Source organism: Astatotilapia calliptera, chromosome 13 (assembly GCF_900246225.1).
Source record: "Astatotilapia calliptera chromosome 13, fAstCal1.2, whole genome shotgun sequence".
In the NCBI taxonomy this organism is placed as follows: Eukaryota; Metazoa; Chordata; class Actinopteri; order Cichliformes; family Cichlidae; genus Astatotilapia; species Astatotilapia calliptera.
Window position 1 is genome coordinate 10,169,484 of NC_039314.1, and position 19,571 is coordinate 10,189,054.

Here is a 19,571-nt window from a genome sequence, read left to right on the forward strand (position 1 = left end):
GTATTGCACTTAGTGTTATTGCACATGTGTGGATGTGTGTGTTTGATCAGTTGAAGGCTTTGTTGTGGAGTCTGACAGCAGTAGGGAGGAAAGACCTGGGAAAGCTCCAATGCCAGGCTGGTAGGCAAACTGAAGTGGATTCAGTGATGAGCTCACCAGGCGCCGAAGCTGAGTCAGGACCAGCCGCTCCAGGGTCTTCATCAGGTGGGATGTCAGGTCCTTAGGGCGTGAAGTCTTTGCCTTTTCGTTTTGTACATAAATGTTTTGGGGGCAAATAAAATGCAAATAGGGATTAAAACCGCAGAATTAATGATTACCGGTGCTGGAAATACTAGCGCTTGATGCAGTGTTTTGATTTTGTTGCCACTGGTACCCACAAAGCAATGCGCGAAAGTCACGTGGTCTGTCTGAGGTCCTTGGGGCGTGAAGTCTTTGGCACTGGTACAACACAGGAGGTTTTCCAGAGATGTGGGACTCTCCCCAGCCTCAGCCTCAGGTTGAAGAGGTGCTCCATCACCCCACACAGTCGGTCTGCGCAGGAAATCCTTTTCAAACATATTTTGAAATGCCTCCGAGTTTTATACACATAAGCGTAACTCGGCGATATTTTATTTTGCCACTTTGTAAAATAATATGGTTTGAATCAGCTAGTGATTGTTTTAAATATTTACGGCTTTAACTTTGAAGATTTTTTTTTTTGTACCGGAAATGATGTTGTTGTTGTTGTCAGCCCTGGTCAGCTGACCAGAGTTTTTGAGGCGGTCCATTAAGCGCCAAGGAAAGGCAGAAGCAACAGCGTAGGAGTCCACAGAGAAAGGTACATTTAAAATATTTTTACTTGAGCTACAGTTTGTATGGGTCGAGAAGGTTGCTCACGTTTCTTTTTGCACTTAGCTAGCATCTATTGTTAGGTCACGTGTAGGTGTTAACGAATAAAAGACAGCTTTTCGCCATTAACGACCCTTAAAATGAAGAGTGCCAACAAAAGAGCTGAATAATTTTACAATGAACACCGGGAGTCGCAAAAACTGCTGCTAGCAGGATACTTTGTTAAAAGAAGCGGCTCTTTAGTCTGTTTTTACTTACTGTTGCTTTTTCGTGGGTAAGCATCACGTGAATATTTGTTCCTCATCAGCACATCACGATTTTAAGATGCAAAGTCAGCTGTGTGCTTCACGTCAGTCGCCTTTAATGACCCGCTTTTTGACGTGATAAAGCCGTGCTAGTTTGAACCTGCTTTGTTTCGTTTGTCTGTTCCTGCCTGCGGTGTTCAAACACTTCAGGCAGCTTCTGTTCTGGTCTCATGAGCGGTCCTGCTTGCATCACTTGCCGCTTATTTTTAGCGTCTTTCATGTGATACTTTACTTTTAAAAAAGAGTAGAGACGCTTTATAAAATTGCCGAAAGCCAGTATTATGGTTCAACAAGAACATGCCCTAATATGATAATTGACATAAATGCTGACTTTTCCTTCTGATGGAGCATTTAGTTGTGGGTTCAAATCCGTAGTTGCAGTGGCCCATTAAGAAATGGCATTGGTCTCCTTTGACAGTCCACAGCAGGTCACGATTGTCTATTTACTGTGAATGTTTACTGACCATACTGTGGTGACAAACACAGGATACTTATATATATATTTTTATTTCTTACATGTTATAAAGAAACAGATGTGGAAGATGCAAGACTGAATGAAATTGATCATGTCAGGTGGCTGATTCACCGGAATTTCTGTCAGCGTCAGTGACCTCTCCAGACTATGGGCTCCGAGCAAACGTGGTTGACTTTTCCCATCTGTGGACAAGTTCTAAGAAAAGTAAGCGTTATAATAACAATATAATGTCAGTTCCTCAGTGAATTTGTTTTGTTCTCATATTTTTCTTCTTCTCCTCCTCCACAGCTTTCTGTTTAAAACTTCCTGCATTGGTGCTCTTCACTTTTGCAACCTTCGCTTTGTGAGTGTCCGGCACGCAGTCTGTGGAAATGGACGGTACAGGGCCTGTGCACCCCAGTCTTAACTCATCATATCTTCCTAATGCACTTGGTAACCATGATGAATCTGATGAGGAAGACGAAGAGAGCGAAGACCATAGCCTCTCTGCGTCTCTTCTCCCCCAAAATTCCCCACCACCTTTGGCTGTGCGCTATAGTCCAGAGGACTCGTACTATTTGGTGTACATCATTTTCTTTCTGATGGGCATTGGATCCCTGCTGCCTTGGAACTTCTTCATAACAGCTAAACACTACTGGCTCTATAAACTTAGCAACGACACTCATCACAGCGGCAACGAGGAGCAGCATTCAGACCTCAGTGTGAGTGCTTAACAAAGCGTGATATGCATGTTTTTCACAGGAAGAAACACATCTGGGCAATTCTGCATGCTTGTGACATGAAGCTGTTGCAACCCCGTCTGAGATCATATGACTTGCTGTCTTTTTGCATCTGATTGAATACCATTGCAGCCTGCTCCCAGGCATTGTAGAATTTGTTCATTTGTTCTCACTCATGGTGACACTTGTATGCATTAATGTGTAAGAAAAACATAAAGCAAACTGCCATTAAGTCTTGATTAATTTTTGATTTTGCAAGATAAACACTTGCTTATACTTGGAGGAAATGGCTATTACAGATTTATTTATTCGTTTCACCCTCCCCTTTCACTTCCTTTTTCTTTTGTGTGTCAGATGCCATATGCATCCATAACACTCTGCTTTTATTCAAGTGAATACTGATTAAAAATGTTTTCTTTTATCTCTCTGTTCACAGGATTACTTTGAAAGTTATCTGTCCATAGCCTCCACTGTGCCCTCTGTGTTGTGTCTGATCCTCAACTACGTTTTTGTTAACAGGTTAGCTCCCCATACACACACGCGCACACACACACACACACACACACACACACACACACACACACACAGGTCAGTCCTCTCTGAGAGTTTTCTGTCTTTCACAGTTCAGCCTTGCTGTTCGGTTACTGGATGATTGGACGGTACAATGTCACATTTGTCCTGTCTAGGTTCTTAAAGGACAGGGCGGCGGTGATCTAATTTATGTTGGAACATTTGATCTAGTGTGTCTCTTCACCCTCTCTCTGGATTTTTGTTCAGCTGTGTTTATTATTGGGGTGGATAATTAAAGGCTAGCTGTGTCACATTAGGCCAGACTGCGTGTGTGCGTAATAGTTTATAACATGTTTAAACAACACAACAAAAGGAAAAAAAAAGAAAAAAGTAAATCCATTGTGAATGGTCAAATGAGGATACATGTGACTTTTGCATCACTTTCAGCCTCTACACACATTTCTCAGGGAGATGGGTCACTTGACCAGAGGGTTTTACCATGGTAGCCTTGTGGATGGGTTCTGATGAATGGGGCCTTTTTGAGAGAACCTCAAATTTGGGGTGAAATCTGGTCAAGTGAAGTTGCCTTTCTCCCTTGTTGTCTTTGTTGTTTACTTCCAACTCTGATGGTTTCTCCTGCTCATGAACTTGAAAACAGTTACAGTGCTGTGGAAAAGCATTTTTCCCTTCCTGATTTCTTGGGGGTTTTTGGTAGTTTTTTTTTTTTGTTTGTTTTTTTTTGTTTTTGGCATATTCATCACATTTACACGTTTCAGATCATCAATATTAGTTTTTACATTCTCATTTCATTTCAACCCCTACACAGTTTCTCAGGGCGATGCATCTCTTGACCAAGGAGGAAACCACTGCTGGCCAAAAACAACACGAAGGCCCGTCTCACATTTTGCCAAAAAACATCTTGAAATCTTTTGTGAACTAACTAGACAAAAGTTGAACTTTTTGGAAGGTTTCAGTCCCGCTACATCTGACATTAAACTAACACAGCATTTCATGAAAATAACAACATATCAACAGTCAAACAGTGTAGTGTGATGGTCTCTGGTTGCTTTAGGACCTGGACAGTTTGTTGTAATTGTTGAGACCATGAATTTTTCTCTCCACCTGTAACTGGAAAATGTCCGGTAACTAGTTCAGTCCTGAAGCTCAGGCTCACTTGAGTTATGTAGCAGGACATTGATCCGAAGCACACTAGCAATTAAGTTTGTTTTTTTTGTTTATGTTATTTTCCTTTAATTAATATAATAATCATTTACAAACTGTATTATGGATCTTCTTTGATTATCTTTGGACTAATATTAAAATTTTGTTGATCTGAAACATATAAGTGTCATATATGCCCCAAAGAGCTAAAAGATTGGGCTGTTAGAGCGCTGTATGAAGGAAAATGTAAAAGCTGATTTGACATCCATGTTTATTTTTGTAAACCCAATTATGTTAACAGAGCTCAAAGATCTTTCTGCCTAATCCCAGTATGTGTTTGTGTGCATAGGGTGTCTTCAAGAATCCGAATCCTATCATCGCTGTTTGTGATCCTGTTTGTGTTCGCGGTGACCACAGCGCTGGTGAAGGTGGACACGTCAAACTACAGGATGGGATTCTTAGTCGTCACTCTGGTCAGTGTGGCCGTAGTCAGCGGAGCCTCCAACATCTTCTATGGTAGCATTTTCGGGATCAGTGGCCACTTTCCCATGAGGATCTCTCAGGCCCTCATATCAGGTAGAGATCTTATTCAAGTCAAGTTAGAGATGTCGTTGTTGTTGACACTGGTGTCTTTTATTAAAGTGCATGCTCACAAATATTTTCTCATGTTTTCAAATCCTGATTATGTGCTGCTTCATGAAGATGATTTCACTGTATGTAGTAACTTCTTACGTCACATTGTACGAGTATAGTTTCAGTTTTCAGTTTTATTTGTCATATGCAAGTTAGCACAGGGTCAACGCTGCAATGAAATGTGTTTGACGAGCAGCAGTCACTCAGCAGCATGGTACAGTAGAAGAAAATATAATAAAATAAATAGAAAAATAGTAAAGAGCAAAATATTAGAGAGATGTGGTAAAAGAGGAAAGATGACTAAATATATATGTATCTATAAATATAAATTAATGTATACTAGTGATTAAATAAGAATCTTGAAAAGAAATATGACGGGAGGGCAGATGGGATATTGCACAGGAATGAGCAGCAGAAAATTACAGTATTGCACTTTTTAAATATAAATATCAATAACAATAAAGTGGCGTGACCAGTGCAGATTAAACAGAGTACTTGTGAAGCTGCAGGGTAGCGTCTGAGTGCGTCCTGTGGACTGTGTTGTGTGTGTTTAACTGTTGTGGTTGAGATGTCGTATGGCTTGGTGGTAAAAACTGTTTTTAAGTCTTGTAGTCCGAGCCGACAGACTCCTGTAAAGTCTGCCAGATGGTAACAAGGAGAACAGCTGATGTGCTGGGTGGCTGTGGTCCTTGATGATGTTGTGTGCTTGACGGAGGCATCGCTGGAGATAAATGTCCTGAATGGCAGGAAGCCTCGTGCCAGTGATGTGCTCTGCTGCCTTCACCACCCTCTGTAGTGATTTACGGCTGCTGGCAGAGCAGCTTCCGTACCAAACTGTGATGCAGCTCGTCAGCAAGCTCTTGATTGCACACCTGTAGAAATTTGAGGTGATTCATGCCAAACTTCCTCAGCCTCCTCAGGAAGTAAAGCCGCTGGCAAGCTTTCCTGACAGCAGTGTCTGTGTGAAGGGTCCAGGAGAAGTCCTCGGTGATGTTGACTCCAAGGAATTTGAAGCTGCTGACCCTTTCGACCTTGACACCGTTGATGTGGATGGGCTGGTGTTACCTGACTGGCCGTTTCCGGTAGTCCACTATCATTTATCTAGTTTTGCTGATGTTGAGAGTCAGGTTATTTTCCAGACACCACTCGTACAGTGCCATCACCTCCTCTCTATAGGCCATCTCGTCGTTGTCTGTGATGAGGCCTACGATGGTTGTGTCATCCGCAAACTTGATGATGATGTTGGACTCATGTTTAGCAACACAGCCGTGTGTGAACAGGGAATATAGGAGGGGGCTAAGCACACAACCCTGTGGCGTACCTGTGTTCAGGATGAGTGATGAGGAGGTGTGCTTACCAACTCTCACCACCTGGGGCCTGTTTGTGAGGAAGTTTAGAATCCATCTGCAGGTTGGTGTTCCCAGCCCAAGGTCGACGAGCTTCGTGGCAAGTTTTGAGGGGATGATGGTGTTAAATGCCAAGCTGTAGTCGATGAAGAGCATCCTTGCATATGTATTCCCTTTTTCCAGGTGAGTGAGGGTGGTGTGCGTTGCCAGGGCGATGGCATCCTCTGTGGCTCTGTTTGTCCGATAGGCAAACTGAAGAGGGTCCAGTGTGTCAGGAAGGGAGGAGCAGATGTGACCTTTGACCAGCCGCTCCAGGCACTTCATGATGACTGATGTCAGTGCAACAGGACGGTAGTCATTCAGACAGGAGACCACTGTCCTCCTGAGGGTAGAGGATCTGCTCTCTGTTGTCTGCGTCAAAACGAGCATAGAAGTTGTTAAGCTCGTCTGCGAGAGATGCAGTGGGCTGAACACTGCCTGTGTTGTCCTTCTTGTAGTCAGTGATGCAGTGCAGTCCATTCCACAGTCGCCTGGTGTCAAAGCTGTGGTAGCTGGACTCCATTTTTGTTCCTGTAGTCCTTTCTGGCCTTTTTTATGGACTTTCGGAGGTCGTACATGGCTGCTTTATATGCATCAGCATCCCCGGAGTTAAAGGCAGAGGTCTGCACTTTTAGCTTGGCGCGAACGTCTTTATTTACCCAGGGTTTCTGATTTGGATATATGCAGACAGTGGTTTTTGTGATGGTATCATCCATGCACTTTCCAATATATCCAATGACCGAGTCTGTGAGTTCATTGATGTTGCCATCAGCTGCATCCACAAATATCTGCCAGTCAGTTGTCTCAAAGCAGTCCTGCAGGACCTCCTCAGCCTCACTGTCCCATTTGTAAATAACCCTGGAAGCTGTTTTTTCCTGTTTCAGTCTTTGTCTGTATGCAGGCAGCAGCAGAATGGAACAATGGTCTGCCTTACCAAAAGCTGGGCGGGGAAGGGGTTTGTAGCACTCTTTGAATGGAGTGTAACAATGGTCCAATGTTTGATCACCTCTTGTGGGGAAGGAGATGTGCTGATAGTATTTGGGGAGAACCTTCTTCATGTTGGCTCTGTTGAAGTCTCCCAGAACCCTTATAGTAAAGATGGCCCCAATTTTTGACTCCCTTTTTATTATATAACACACTGAATTAAGAATTTGGGATGCTGGATCACTGCCTCTCTTTCTCATTTCCTTTCAGCCTGCTTTCTAATAAAGCTTATAACATTTAAAAAGAAAACAAACAATCAATTTAAAGAGGCAACAATGCAAGACTTTTATCTACTGCACAATACTTAAACCAAGCTCCTTTTCTGCTTCAGGTCAGGCTATGGGAGGTACACTGAGTGCTTTAGCCTCAATAGCGGACCTAGCCATAGCTAAAGATGTGACAAACAGCGCTCTGGTCTATTTCCTCACGGCGGATGTCTTCATTCTGCTTTGCATCATCACATATTTGCTGTTGCCCAGGCTGGCATATTCAAGGTCAGTAGTTCTGGTTTCCATGTGGTTAAATACACCACCAACCACATCTGTATTTTGAATGTACAAATGTGTTCTTGTGTAGTTTATATCATTATTTGTGATTTCACCTGAACCAGTGTTCGTGTCATACACAGGGTGGGTTTAAAAACCCCTCAAAACCATTATAATAAATTAAGATCTGGAATGGGTTCTAAATTAACCTGTGCCAGTCATTTTCTGCATATTGTATATTTAGTTAATGCATTAAATGCATGTGAAATAAATGTATTTAATGATGAAGCAACTATAAATCAATAATAATAATGAACCTGTTCCAATTCACCATTTTTATTCTTTAGACACTACATGGCATGCAGTAGTCCAGGTGGGATGAGCGAGGATGAAGGTGCTGGAAACAAAACCCCACCTTTGCGACCCATCCTTAAGAAGATTTGGCTGCTCGGACTGAGTGTCTTCTATGTCTTTTCTGTCTCCATCATGGTATTCCCTGCTGTATCCTCAGGAATACAGTCTGTTAACAAGGATAGTGGCAGCCCCTGGACAACCACTTACTTTGTGCCTCTTAGCTGTTTCCTCCTGTACAACGTAGCAGATTTATGTGGCAGGATGGCCACAGCCTGGCTGCAGGTCCCTGGTCCCACAAGTAAAGTCCTGCCTGTGCTGGTGCTGTGTCGCTCCGTTATGGTACCACTCCTCATGCTCTGTAACTACCAGCCAAGGGATCACCTCCTTACAGTAGTGTTCAATCATGATGCGTATCCGGTGCTCTTTAACTGCCTGCTGGGTCTCTCTAATGGCTACTTAGGCACACTGCCAATGATCTACGGCCCAAAGGTGGTACATCGAGAGCTGGCAGAGGCCACAGGAGTGATCATGTCTTTCTTTCTCGCTCTGGGACTGGCTGTTGGATCTGCATTGTCTGTGCTCATCGTGCACTATATCTGATCAGGCTGGTACACAGTAACCTGGTCATGTTCAGGTGAATCAGAACTGCAGCATGCACCAGTAAAGTCAGGTATCTGCTCAGGGGGAGTTGCCAATAAGCTTTTCACTTGACCAACATGCCTTAATTTCTTTATACCTCGCATTAATATGTTTACATTTATGAAGTGATTTGTAATCACTGCTGTCTATAAGAAACAGATTTTAAAATTTTTAAAAATCAGATGACAATTTTGGAGTACTCGGTAAATTGTAAAAATTATATTTACTTTTTTTTTTTTAAATAAGGCTTTGGGTGAAAATACTTGGTTAAAGGATTTCGAACATGTGGCTTGATCCTGTCTACCTGCTATGAACCTCGACACATCTTGATGAACAGTTTAAAAAACAAATCTACATGCTGTGGTTTGCCTTACTTCTCAATGCGTTTTGCTGTACTACATTACTACTGGCTGTATTGATGGACAACAAATAAAACTCTGGAAGAGGTTTTGTGTGAGGATCATTAGTTTTTAATACAAGTACACCATTGTCTTGTCAGAGACAGTTCCATACTTTCCTCGCAGCTTCTTTAATCTGAGTCTCTAGCATTTTCTTCAGGTTGCAGCAGACAGCACACAAAGCTTTAGAGCAGAGCTGATCGAGTGCAGCAGCAAAGAATAGGCCCAGCAAAGACTCAAACACCCACTGGATGGTGTGTATATTGGACTTTATTTGTATTGCTATGACGTTTTACACATTTTCCTACTAATAAATACTATTTTTTATCATGTAGAAAAACAGACTGAAATTGGACTCTTAAAGATATCTCAGCAATTAAATGTGTGAGCATCTTTTTACAGGTTCAGTCCACACAACACCATCTAATAATCAGAAGGTTGGTGTTTTCATCCGTAGCTGCTCCAGTCTGCATGCCAAATTTCCTTGGGCAAGATACTAAATGTCACTTTGATGGGTGGATCCACTGGAGTGTGAACATTAGAAAGCATTAAAAGTAAAGAACTTGTATAAATGAGGAATGCTGTGTGAAGATTTGGGTGCTAAGGCTGAGTAGAAAAGCGTTATACAAGAACCAGTCCTTTCACCATAGTAAGTTTGAGGGAAATTCCAGTCACAATACAAGGAAAAAAACCAAACAATAGATTGGGAATCGCTTTATTTGTTAAAAAGTTTGCACTGTAACAATTACCTCAGCGTTTCAAGCAGACATTTAATTCTGAGAAGTTTAGTGCATTAGAAGCACACAGATTTACAAACAGTTAAAGAGTGAACTCAAATTACACTCTGATTAACCTCCAGTGTTAGCTCATAAAAACAAATCTCTACAAAATATGTTTCAGAGAAATTTATTACTGCAGATTTACAGATCAACTAATGAACTGAATCATTTGTATTTGCAAAGAGTACTACCATAGAGAAGAAAGCAAATGTGAAAATTGTGTTCTTATTTTCACCTCTCCCAGTAAAAGAAAAACCAAGTGCAACTCAAACGATGCCAATTTTGAAAAGCAGACAGTGAAGCAATTGTGTGCCACTATACATGTAATTACTCCCCCCTGCCCAATAATCCAATACTTTGTTGGAGGGGGAAAAGAAGAAAACACTAGTCCCTTTCCACCATAACATCATTTAAAATATCAAAGTTAATTTAAACACAAAAATGAACAGTGGGATGCAGCACTAGAGTATTTCTGTTTAATTCCCTACAGGTCAGTTTGTATGGGTCGTCCTCTATACCCACACATGGCGTTGGCAATGAGCCACAGCCTGAAAGACAAAAACAAGTGGTTGTAGAGACGTATTAGAGTAAGGTTGAGCTTAAACAGTTTACAATCAGTTCCAGTGGCATTTTGACACCAAATGGTTAATAAGATACCCAAAAATATGTTCAATCAAATTTCAAACTACTCACATTGCACTGTTGTGCGGTCTCCATGTTCTTGCACCAGAATGAAGGTCCCCAGCTGCACCGCTCTGTCCCCAGCAGTCTGTGTGCAGCACCAGGGCAAGCTCCCAATTTCTAGAACACACGCAAAAAAAACCTCAGACGTTAAAAACTAAGCTGCAGGTATGCAGTTTAAGCCATAACAATCTCATTTACTGCTAATGACCAAAAATGTATACATTTCAGCATTCGATGTAAGCTGTATGGTTTTTGGAGTTAAAAACATTCCTATTTCAGCGTTTAATCATTTAAAGTCCAGTGAAACATACTACCAGTTAACTTTATTATCATTTTGAAATAAGTAATCCTTTTACCATGCACACAAAGTCTGGGTCAAGCATCTCGAGCAGCAGCTGGACAAGAATTGGCTCATACTGTTGGACCAACTGGTCACACTGTTGACAAACCACAGTTAAAATGTAAGGGTGTCACATGAGGACAGGTAAAAGAGTTCCACAAGATTAATTAGCACATCTACTCACCTCAGTCTTGTAAGAGTCAGGCAGAAAGTTGCATACTTTTCTCACAGCTTCCTCAATCTCAGCCTCTGTTGCATTCTTCTCCAGGATGCCATCGATGTAACTGACTACAGCTTTACACACCTCACAGTAGCCTCCGACCTTAAAGCGGGGCTTGTCAAGTGCAACTATGAAACAGTTTTAGGAGTGATTATCCATCCATGTATTTAAATGCTTAAATGTTTAGCCCTGCAACAGCCTGGCAATCTGTCCAGCGATGCCTCTTGCCTTAGGGTAGCTAGGATAGGCTCCAGCTAGCTAAAGCACAATGTACATCTGCATAGAGCGTGCTCTGAAGACTAAGAACTTACCAACATATGCACGTCCTTGACCATTGCAAAGTCCCAGCACTGTGCAGACAGTTTTGGGATCAGCCTCCTGCACAAGCAGATCAATGATAGCCTGACCATATGTCTCAATCAGATCCTTGCACTGGGAACTCAAAGAGGAGGGCAGGATTGAGCACACTTGCTCCACAGCGTGAATAATCTCCTCCTGCACAGGACAGACAGGTTAGTCGGTCAGCAGAGCAAACCACACCAGTATTATGTTGGCAGCAGTTTGTAGCTTATTTTTATGATCATACTGGACATATTAAGTGTTACACAGCCCACCTCTGTAGAATGTTGCTGCACCATGCTCTCCAACTGTTTCATCACATACTCGCAGATGGTACAGGTTGGGGAATCACGGACACGGACCATGGGCTGGACACAGGGTATGGCTCATTAGCATGTGCAATATACTGCTATACGACCAGTCTTTAATTATCTTTTTTTTTTAAATAAAATAAATATCAAATACAAAAATCACGATTAACCACTGTACACTATCCAACATACTATACCTTGCCAGACGTTTCTGCAGCAGAGTCTACCTTAGTGGCAGGGAAAAGCTTGGCGGCAGGGAAAACCTTGGCGGCGGGCACAGTCTTAGCGGCCTGAAGTGTCATCATGGGAATGGATTTCTTCGTTCCAGCACAAAAGCCAGCAAAGGCACAGATTTCTCTGGGTTGCTGAGGAAGGAAGCAACACAATTACTCAGGATTAAAAGCCAAAGTTTTTGTTTTGGTAAGTAATTTAAAGTAAAGTTTCATGCTTATAGCATAAAAATTCCACATTGCCACCCATGCAATATGCAGGAGTTTTTATGCACATACACCTACTACATCTTTGTTTTACCAGCACACACACTGCAATACACACACACTCATGGTGACACAAACTGTCATTTCAGGTGCAGCATGAAGAACCAGGAAAGACCGGTGCACCTCATAGCTGACTTGATTCTTTAAACTAACATAACCTAGGCACATATCACAAGAACCAAGTAAAGTGCATGCTCTGACTGTGGCCCTACTCCATAGTGTTCAAACAGGCACCAAAGTGTCAGGTCATTAACCAAACAAGCCCAGTGTTCAAAAAAAGTATAATTAGACCATCATTCGCACGTGTCTCAAGAGCTAAGGGTTAAAAGGCTACAGGCTGAACACAGAATGACCTACCTGTTCCTGGGGAGCAGCATACAAAACCCAGAGTAGGAGAAAACAGAGCAAAAAGACATGAATGGAGAGGAGAAAAGTAACAAAGGAACACAGGCGAAAACAAACAAAGTAAGAAGATAAAATTTGAAAGGAGAACAAGCAAACATGACCAAGTTTAAGTCAGCAGGCCAGGTGGTGCTGTTCTACAAAAATGTATTGCTGCATTTGCTTCTAAGCTTAAGTACTACAATGAAATAACTATTAAAGCCACATTGTAGCTTCAAAAAGTCAAACAGAAGGTTAAAGCACATCATCAAAAGGAACCAGAAGACTCACCATAGACATGAGCTGCTGAACAACCAGGGTTCCATACTGGCTAACATATTGCTTACACTGCAAAGACAGAAGTATAGGTATTAGAAAAGCTTTGTTTTTCTCCCTCCTGGGTGTGGTGAAGAAACCCACACATGGGATATTTACCTGGTCAGCCAAGCCTGGCCCCAGCATATCACACTGCTTCTCAATATTCTCAATGAGAGAGTCGATAAATGAAGAATTGGCTTTGGCCTCTGCCTGAGCATCAGTCAGCAGTTTGATGCAGTCCTCGCACACCGTATCACTTTCCTACAAAGAAGACAGGCAAGTTTCAGTGCCAAATAAAGAGTACACTTAACAGCAGGTAAATGGCCTGCATTTGTATAGCGCTTTTCTAGTCCATAGGACCCCAAAGCGCTTTAGACTACATTCAGTCATTCACCCATTCACACACACATTCACACACTGGCGATGGCAAGCTACATTGTAGCCACAGCTGCCCTGGGGCGCACTGACAGAGGCGAGGCTGCCGGACACTGGCGCCACCAGGCCCTCTGACCACCACCAGTAGGCAAACATGGGGTTAGTATCTTGCCCAAGGATATTTGACATGCAGCCAGGATGCAGCCTGGGATCGAACCACCGACCTTATGATTAGTGGCTGACCTGCTCTGCCACCTGAGCTACAGCCACCCTGTTGTTGAGGACATTTCAAGCTTACCTGCTTTGGAGACTCTTGTTTGGAAGCCTCCTCTTTGTGGTTCTCCAGAGGATAAAGGAGCCCAGGCACATTGAAGAGGAAGGGAGACACTTGCTGGGAAAGGTCAACTTGAGGTATTTCATTGGACAAGAGCTGCTGCTGGGCCTGAACCTTAGCCAGGGCTGCCTGCTGTGACTGACAGAGTCCCATGGCTGCGCACACCACGCCAGGATCATCCTAATAAACACAACTTCATATTACTTTCAATACCTTCCCCATTTTAAACTCCCTTTGACCAAAACACTTTGCTTCCACACACATTAGCCTAAAGAGAAGTGAAATCCTTTAATTCGACTGTGCTTAAAAATAAAAAATAAAAAAAATAAAAAAAGCCTGCATTTCCTGTGCGAACAAACTGGTTTAGTAAATACTAAATGGATTCTCCTTTCTCTCCCCCCCCCCCAAGAATGCTGTAGCAGGTGTGCGTTAAGACAACTATACTAAATGCTCCTAGTCATGGGTTTAGTATTGCACAATGACTACTCTGTTCCCATTTTGAGTTAAAACTCATTTCCCCATCAATAGCCCTTTTTAAGCTGGGTGCACTCTGGTCACACAACCACTTGTGTTTCCCTTTAGAAAGAAAGAACTAACAGATGGGGTATTTACTTACAGTCCTAATAAGAGCAGAATGATAAATGCACAGACAAAGCAAACGATGTTTAAAAGAATCTATGGGTTATATTTGAAAGCATTCAATATGGTTCAAAATGTAAACCTTATGACAGTATAACTCTAAGGCAAACTCAATAATGAATGTTTTTTTTGTCCAAATGCTAAAAGCCCGGATGGCCGCCTATATTTAAAGTGAAAGCTTGCACAAACAGATTCAAGAAGCTCACCAGTTCTCCCTCGATGATTCCCATGAGAATGGGGAAGTAGTCATCCACCCTCTCTTTGCACTCTTTACTCAAATCTTGATCAGGGATGAGTTGGCAGGCCTTCTCCAGGTACCCTAGGACCTCAGCCTGCAGTCACAGAAATATGCAAATACCAATGTTTAAATCTTAGTGTGGTTGCAGGAAACTCTTATTTAAAAAAAACAAAACAAAAAAAACCCAAGTTGTGGATCTTTTGGCCTTACCTCAGTGGCATTCTCCTTCAGTACTTGCCCAACCACAGTCAGAACCTCTTTACACAGCTCACATGGCACAGATTTCTGAAACCAGAGTATTGAGTGTGTAAATAAAAAGCTGCTAAAAATGTTTTAAGTAAACCAAAGATCCCAATACAAAAAAAATAAATTCATGTTTGCCTAACTACACATTTCAATGTAGGAGAAAGCAGAACAGAACAGTTTGTCATTTGGGGAATTAAAAAAATATATATACACAGGTCACTCACCATCTGGGGCTTGTTCCACACATTCTGCTGGCAGTGAGTCACAGCTCCACACAGAGATGCAGTTTTCACATTGTTACACCAGTAGGGGGGGCCACGAGCACACTGCTCAGTGCCCAGCAGAGGAGTTGCCACCGCTGTGAAGAGGACAACGAGTCATGCTTTGACAGACAATTTATACTTTTGTGTTAAATCATCACCTCAAACCAAGGAATACTGATGATAGTAGCAACATGAGTGCTCACGAATGTAAGCAAATTCCTGGACGGAGATAACTTTAGCTATCAGAATGGACGTGAGGGAATGTACAAAGAAGTGGAAGAACTTGAGGGACAAATATATTTGCCTCTGTGGTGAAAGGATAAAAATAGGACTACAATAAAGAGTGGGGACTCTGGGGCAAAAAAAAAAAAAAAAAAAAAAAGAAATATATTATAATATAAATATATATTATATATTATATATAGCCATGACACCAAATATAAAACTAGGACAACCTCTGACAGGCAACAGTGTCAGACACCACTTACATAGGTTACATCTTAAACCTTTACAGAGATTCACTGCAGAAATCTAAAGCAGCAGTTACAGAGAGATCAAAAAGCAATCTCATAACAAAATCATATTCCTCGGCAAGTTCACCACTGCTGTATATGACAGCAATGGAAACCGATACATTTGTTTTTCAGGGTTGTCATTTTCTTCTTTTATGTTATACTTCAACTATGTTTAAAGTTTTAAAATAGGCTAAACTAGCTCGATTAGACCAAAAATACAAAGTATGACTTTATCAAACAGGACTTCATACCACAGAAAGGAAATTCAAGGCCAACTTCCTCAACTGAAAGTATGATTTCAATAAGACACTGCCCTGCAGGTTGAATTTTAAACAACTCTGTAAAGATGACTGACAAAAGGTCAGCTGTTAACCATGTCGGCTGAGTTCTAAGAGGTTTTTCAGAAAGTAGTGAGGGGTTTTTTGTTGTCGTTTTTTGTCGTGTGTTTCTATGTTTTGTCTGTGTTTCAGCACCCTTGTCTCTCCATACTAATAAAGCTCACTTAAAACCAAGATAATTTACAAATCACTGAGGATTGTGGGTTGCTAAGGTTTATGACCGTTTATGACCATTAATGGGGGGGGGGGGGGGGGGGGGGGCTAAAACCCTATTAGCATGTCTATCTCTGGCATGACCACATCAGGGGAATTTAATTGCTCACTCATGCATCACAATTGCAGAAGTAGGAATCGGGGGAGGTGGGTGAGGGGTTGTGTGTATAGCTCAATGCAAAAAAGAAGCCTTTACTGTTCTTCATGTTTGCTGAAGTGAAAAAGTGATGCAGGAAGGCATGTTTTGCATGCAGTGTTTCCTGTTTTGCCCATTAATGGTTTTGAAATGAAGATCCAAACTATCTGCATGTCACAAAACCTACATTTGAAAAATTGTGACAAACTAAAAGTAAGCTTACACTCACTGATTATTGGATTTCAAGGCCAGTGAGCAGACTTGAGTGATAACGGCCAAGAATGAGCAACGAAGGACAGGCTGAACCAGCAAACCTTCAATCACCAGCTACAGTCACAGGGTCACATGCTTTTTATACAAAATGACAAGCTGTTCTGACGCAGACAACAATAGAAACTGCCTGTTCTGCATTTTATGGCAAGAAAAAGTTTTACAGTAAGTCGTCAAATTCTGTGTGACCTAAAAGCCTACATTTGGGTTTCTATAAAGTCAAGAAAAGAAAGAAAGAAAGAAAACAACAGAAAAACACTTGAGGTGAGTAATCACAATCACATGACCCAGTAAAGCACAACAGGCTTTAAGCAGGATTCAGATTGGATTTTGCAATATCAGCATGTAACCTGTGGTATAAACCTGTTTAATGAGACAGGCTACACTGTTTTTGTGATCCAAACCACCAACTATCAGCAGAAAGTACACGACACATGTTAAACAATATGACTAAGCCCAAAACATGTGACATGCGGGAGTAGGAATGCCAATGCAGGAATGTGGATGTAAAACACTGAAGTTAGGTTTCACCCAGAAATTCAGGTGAAACTAAGCAGTAACTAAAGCAAAGAAGTCTGTGTGTGAATAAAACAGCCCTGCCAATGGTCAGTAAGGAAACCAGGCTTCTGTCATGATAGTCCATAGTCCAAATGGCACATTTGGTTTCATTGCAGAAATAAACGGTTGGTATTGGTGACACAGTTTTATCACAATATAAGGATAAACCCATGAACACGACTCAAAGTGAAGCACAAGTATAGGTCCCGTTCCAAAATCCCCTAAAAGAAACAAAGACTGAAAAGAAAGTTTCAAATTCAACATTTCGGTGTGGGTGAAACGAAAGTGTTGCTTTAGTAGATCAAACGTAAACTTCCCCTTCAACATTACCAGTAGTCAACAAAGCACCAGATACTGTACATAGCCTGGGCTAAACAGGGGTCTACAACAGTTAACTGACTGATCGGTTTTCTATTGTAGTGTTCTACCATATTTATACACGTAAACGCTATTTTTAGGTAACTGATGTAGCAACGTTAGTTAGCTGAAATAGCTAGTTAGCATTAGCTGAAAAGCTTGAGTTAGCACAGCTAAGGCCAACGGTAAAACAATAAACTTCAAAGTCACGCGGTTAAAGATTCACTTGACATCGCTTTAAATATGTCTATAAAACTTGTAGAATATTATTTATATATTATATACTGAAAACAAAATCCCAGGTTACTTTATTAACAAATAAATAAAAAATAATTCCCGGTATACGCTTCCGCCTATTGATGTTAAAACGCACATAGTTACACAACCAAAATCTGTCGAAATCAGGTCACCTATAGTGTTAAAAAAAAAAACGCGCACACACACACACACACATTATTTGTCTACTTCTGTTAATACTACCTGAGGACACCAAAAGAAGAGTTAGGAGCAGCATGACTGCGCTGTTTTCCGAGCCCTGTGTTTGTGTTGGTTGTCGGGGAGGATTGACTGGAGAAGGGCGAGCACTGCAATGCAGAGCGCGAGGGTGTTGATGCCTTTATGGTTCACGGTCAGCTGATCGAAACATGTGACTCTCAGCCTACCGTCATAGTACCTCGAAACGCCGATTGGGGGGTTGTTTTGTTTTGTTGTTGTTTTTAATTCAAACACACTTGTGAGCAACCAGAACTTTTGACTAAACAGATTTTTAAGTAGTTGTAATATTTGTACAGATATCTAGGGGAAATGCATAGTTTCTACAGTGAGGGCTCCGTGGTGGGCCAAGAAAGTAGTCAACAATTTTTAGTTAATAAAGAATTTGAAGTTGAAAGTTAATCAAATAAATACATTTAGTTTTGATTGTTGAAATGTGGACAGAATATCGAGTAATCAAAATGTATGCATTTAAATTCTACATATAAATTCCCCTCTTACCCCTATGGGCGGGCCTATCGTTCAAGCTTTGGTCCTCTAGCAAAGGTCTGGGAGCTTGAGGGTCTTGCGCTCTTCTGGACGGAGATCTTGGATGTTGTTCCTGGAATCTGCTGGAGCCACTCGCCTAGCTTGCGTGTCACTGCACCGAGCACTCCGATGCTGTCATTAGGTAAAACTACATCTATCACTGTAGCCATCTTCTTCTGCTTGTCTAACACTACAATGTCTGGTTGGTTAGCCATCACCAGTTTGTATCTGGAAGTCCCACAGCATCTTGGCTTGGTCATTCTCAACCACCCTAGTGGGTGTGTCCCATCTTGACCTCAGCACTTCCACGCCATACTCGCCACAGATGTTCCTGTATACAATGGTTATGGTGTTCCATGTATGCCCAGCCTGCTAGCATCTTACAGTCTATAATTATGTGCTATTACTTTTTTGTTTATTATATTTATATTATACAGTTGGATGCAAAAGTTTGGGCAACCTTGTTAATAGTCATTATTTTGCTGTATAAATCGTTGGTTGTTACAATAAAAATGTCAGTTAAATATATCATATAGGAGACACACACAGTGATATCTTATTAGTGAAATGACGTTTATTGGATTTATAGAAAGTGTGCAATAATTGTTTAAACAAAATCAGGCAGGTGCATAAATTTGGGCACTGTTGTCATTTTATTGATTCCAAAACCTTTAGAACTAATCATTGGAACTCAAATTGGCTTGGTAAGCTCAGTGACCCCTGACCTAAATACACAGGTGAATCCAATAATGAGAACGAGTATTTAAGGAGGTCAATTTTAAGTTTCCCTCCTCTTTTAATTTTCTCTGAAGAGTAACAACATGGGGGTCTCAAAACAATTCTCAAATGACCTGAAGACAAAGCTTGTTCACCATCATGGTTCAGGGTAAGGATACAGAAAGCTGTCTCAGAGATTTAAGCTGTCTGTTTCAACAGTTTGGAACATATTGAGAAAATGGAAGACCACAGGCTCAGTTCAAGTTAAGGCTCGAAGTGGCAGACCAAGAAAAATCTCGGATAGACAGAAGCAACGAATGGTGAGAACAGTCAGTCAACCCACAGACCAGCACCAAAGACCTACAACAGCATCTTGCAGCAGATGGAGTCACTGTGCATCATTTAACGATTCGGCGTACTTTACACAAGAAGATTCTGTATGCTAGTGTGATGCAGAGGAAGCCTTTTCTCTGCCCACAGCACAAACAGAGCCGCTTGAGGTATGCTAAAGCAAATTTGAACAAGCCAGCTTCATTCTGGAATAAGGTGCTGTGGACTGATGAAAGTAAAATTGAGTTATTTGGGCATAACAAGGGGCGTTATGCAT

At 41.6% G+C, this 19,571-nt stretch overlaps 2 protein-coding genes across 4 annotated transcripts; one reads left to right on the forward strand and one right to left on the reverse strand.

Annotated features, from left to right (window-relative positions):
• The first annotated feature begins 737 nt into the window (after positions 1–737).
• Positions 738–8,925, forward strand: slc29a3 (solute carrier family 29 member 3). Of its 2 annotated transcripts, none has more exons than XM_026189291.1 (7): positions 738–817; positions 1,661–1,812; positions 1,897–2,309; positions 2,764–2,846; positions 4,348–4,574; positions 7,332–7,494; positions 7,833–8,925. In XM_026189291.1, exons 3-7 carry the CDS (start codon positions 1,980–1,982, stop codon positions 8,437–8,439), a joined length of 1,410 nt encoding a protein of 469 aa, XP_026045076.1. In that variant the 5' UTR covers positions 738–817; positions 1,661–1,812; positions 1,897–1,979; the 3' UTR covers positions 8,440–8,925. The 2 variants fall into 2 exon arrangements, with proteins under 2 accessions (XP_026045076.1, XP_026045077.1); XM_026189292.1 differs by having other exon boundaries at positions 747–817; positions 1,707–1,812.
• Positions 8,926–9,575: 650 nt separating this feature from the next.
• On the reverse strand, positions 9,576–17,828 carry psap (prosaposin). Of its 2 annotated transcripts, XM_026189288.1 has the most exons (15): positions 17,708–17,828; positions 14,802–14,935; positions 14,542–14,616; positions 14,300–14,425; positions 13,419–13,634; positions 12,863–13,006; positions 12,719–12,775; positions 12,404–12,409; positions 11,747–11,914; positions 11,514–11,606; positions 11,211–11,394; positions 10,864–11,027; positions 10,696–10,776; positions 10,349–10,456; positions 9,576–10,203 (listed from the first exon to the last, which is right to left on the reverse strand). In XM_026189288.1, exons 1-15 carry the CDS (start codon positions 17,739–17,741, stop codon positions 10,168–10,170), a joined length of 1,626 nt encoding a protein of 541 aa, XP_026045073.1. In that variant the 5' UTR covers positions 17,742–17,828; the 3' UTR covers positions 9,576–10,167. The 2 variants fall into 2 exon arrangements, with proteins under 2 accessions (XP_026045073.1, XP_026045074.1); XM_026189289.1 differs by lacking the exon at positions 12,404–12,409.
• Positions 17,829–19,571: the final 1,743 nt, after the last annotated feature.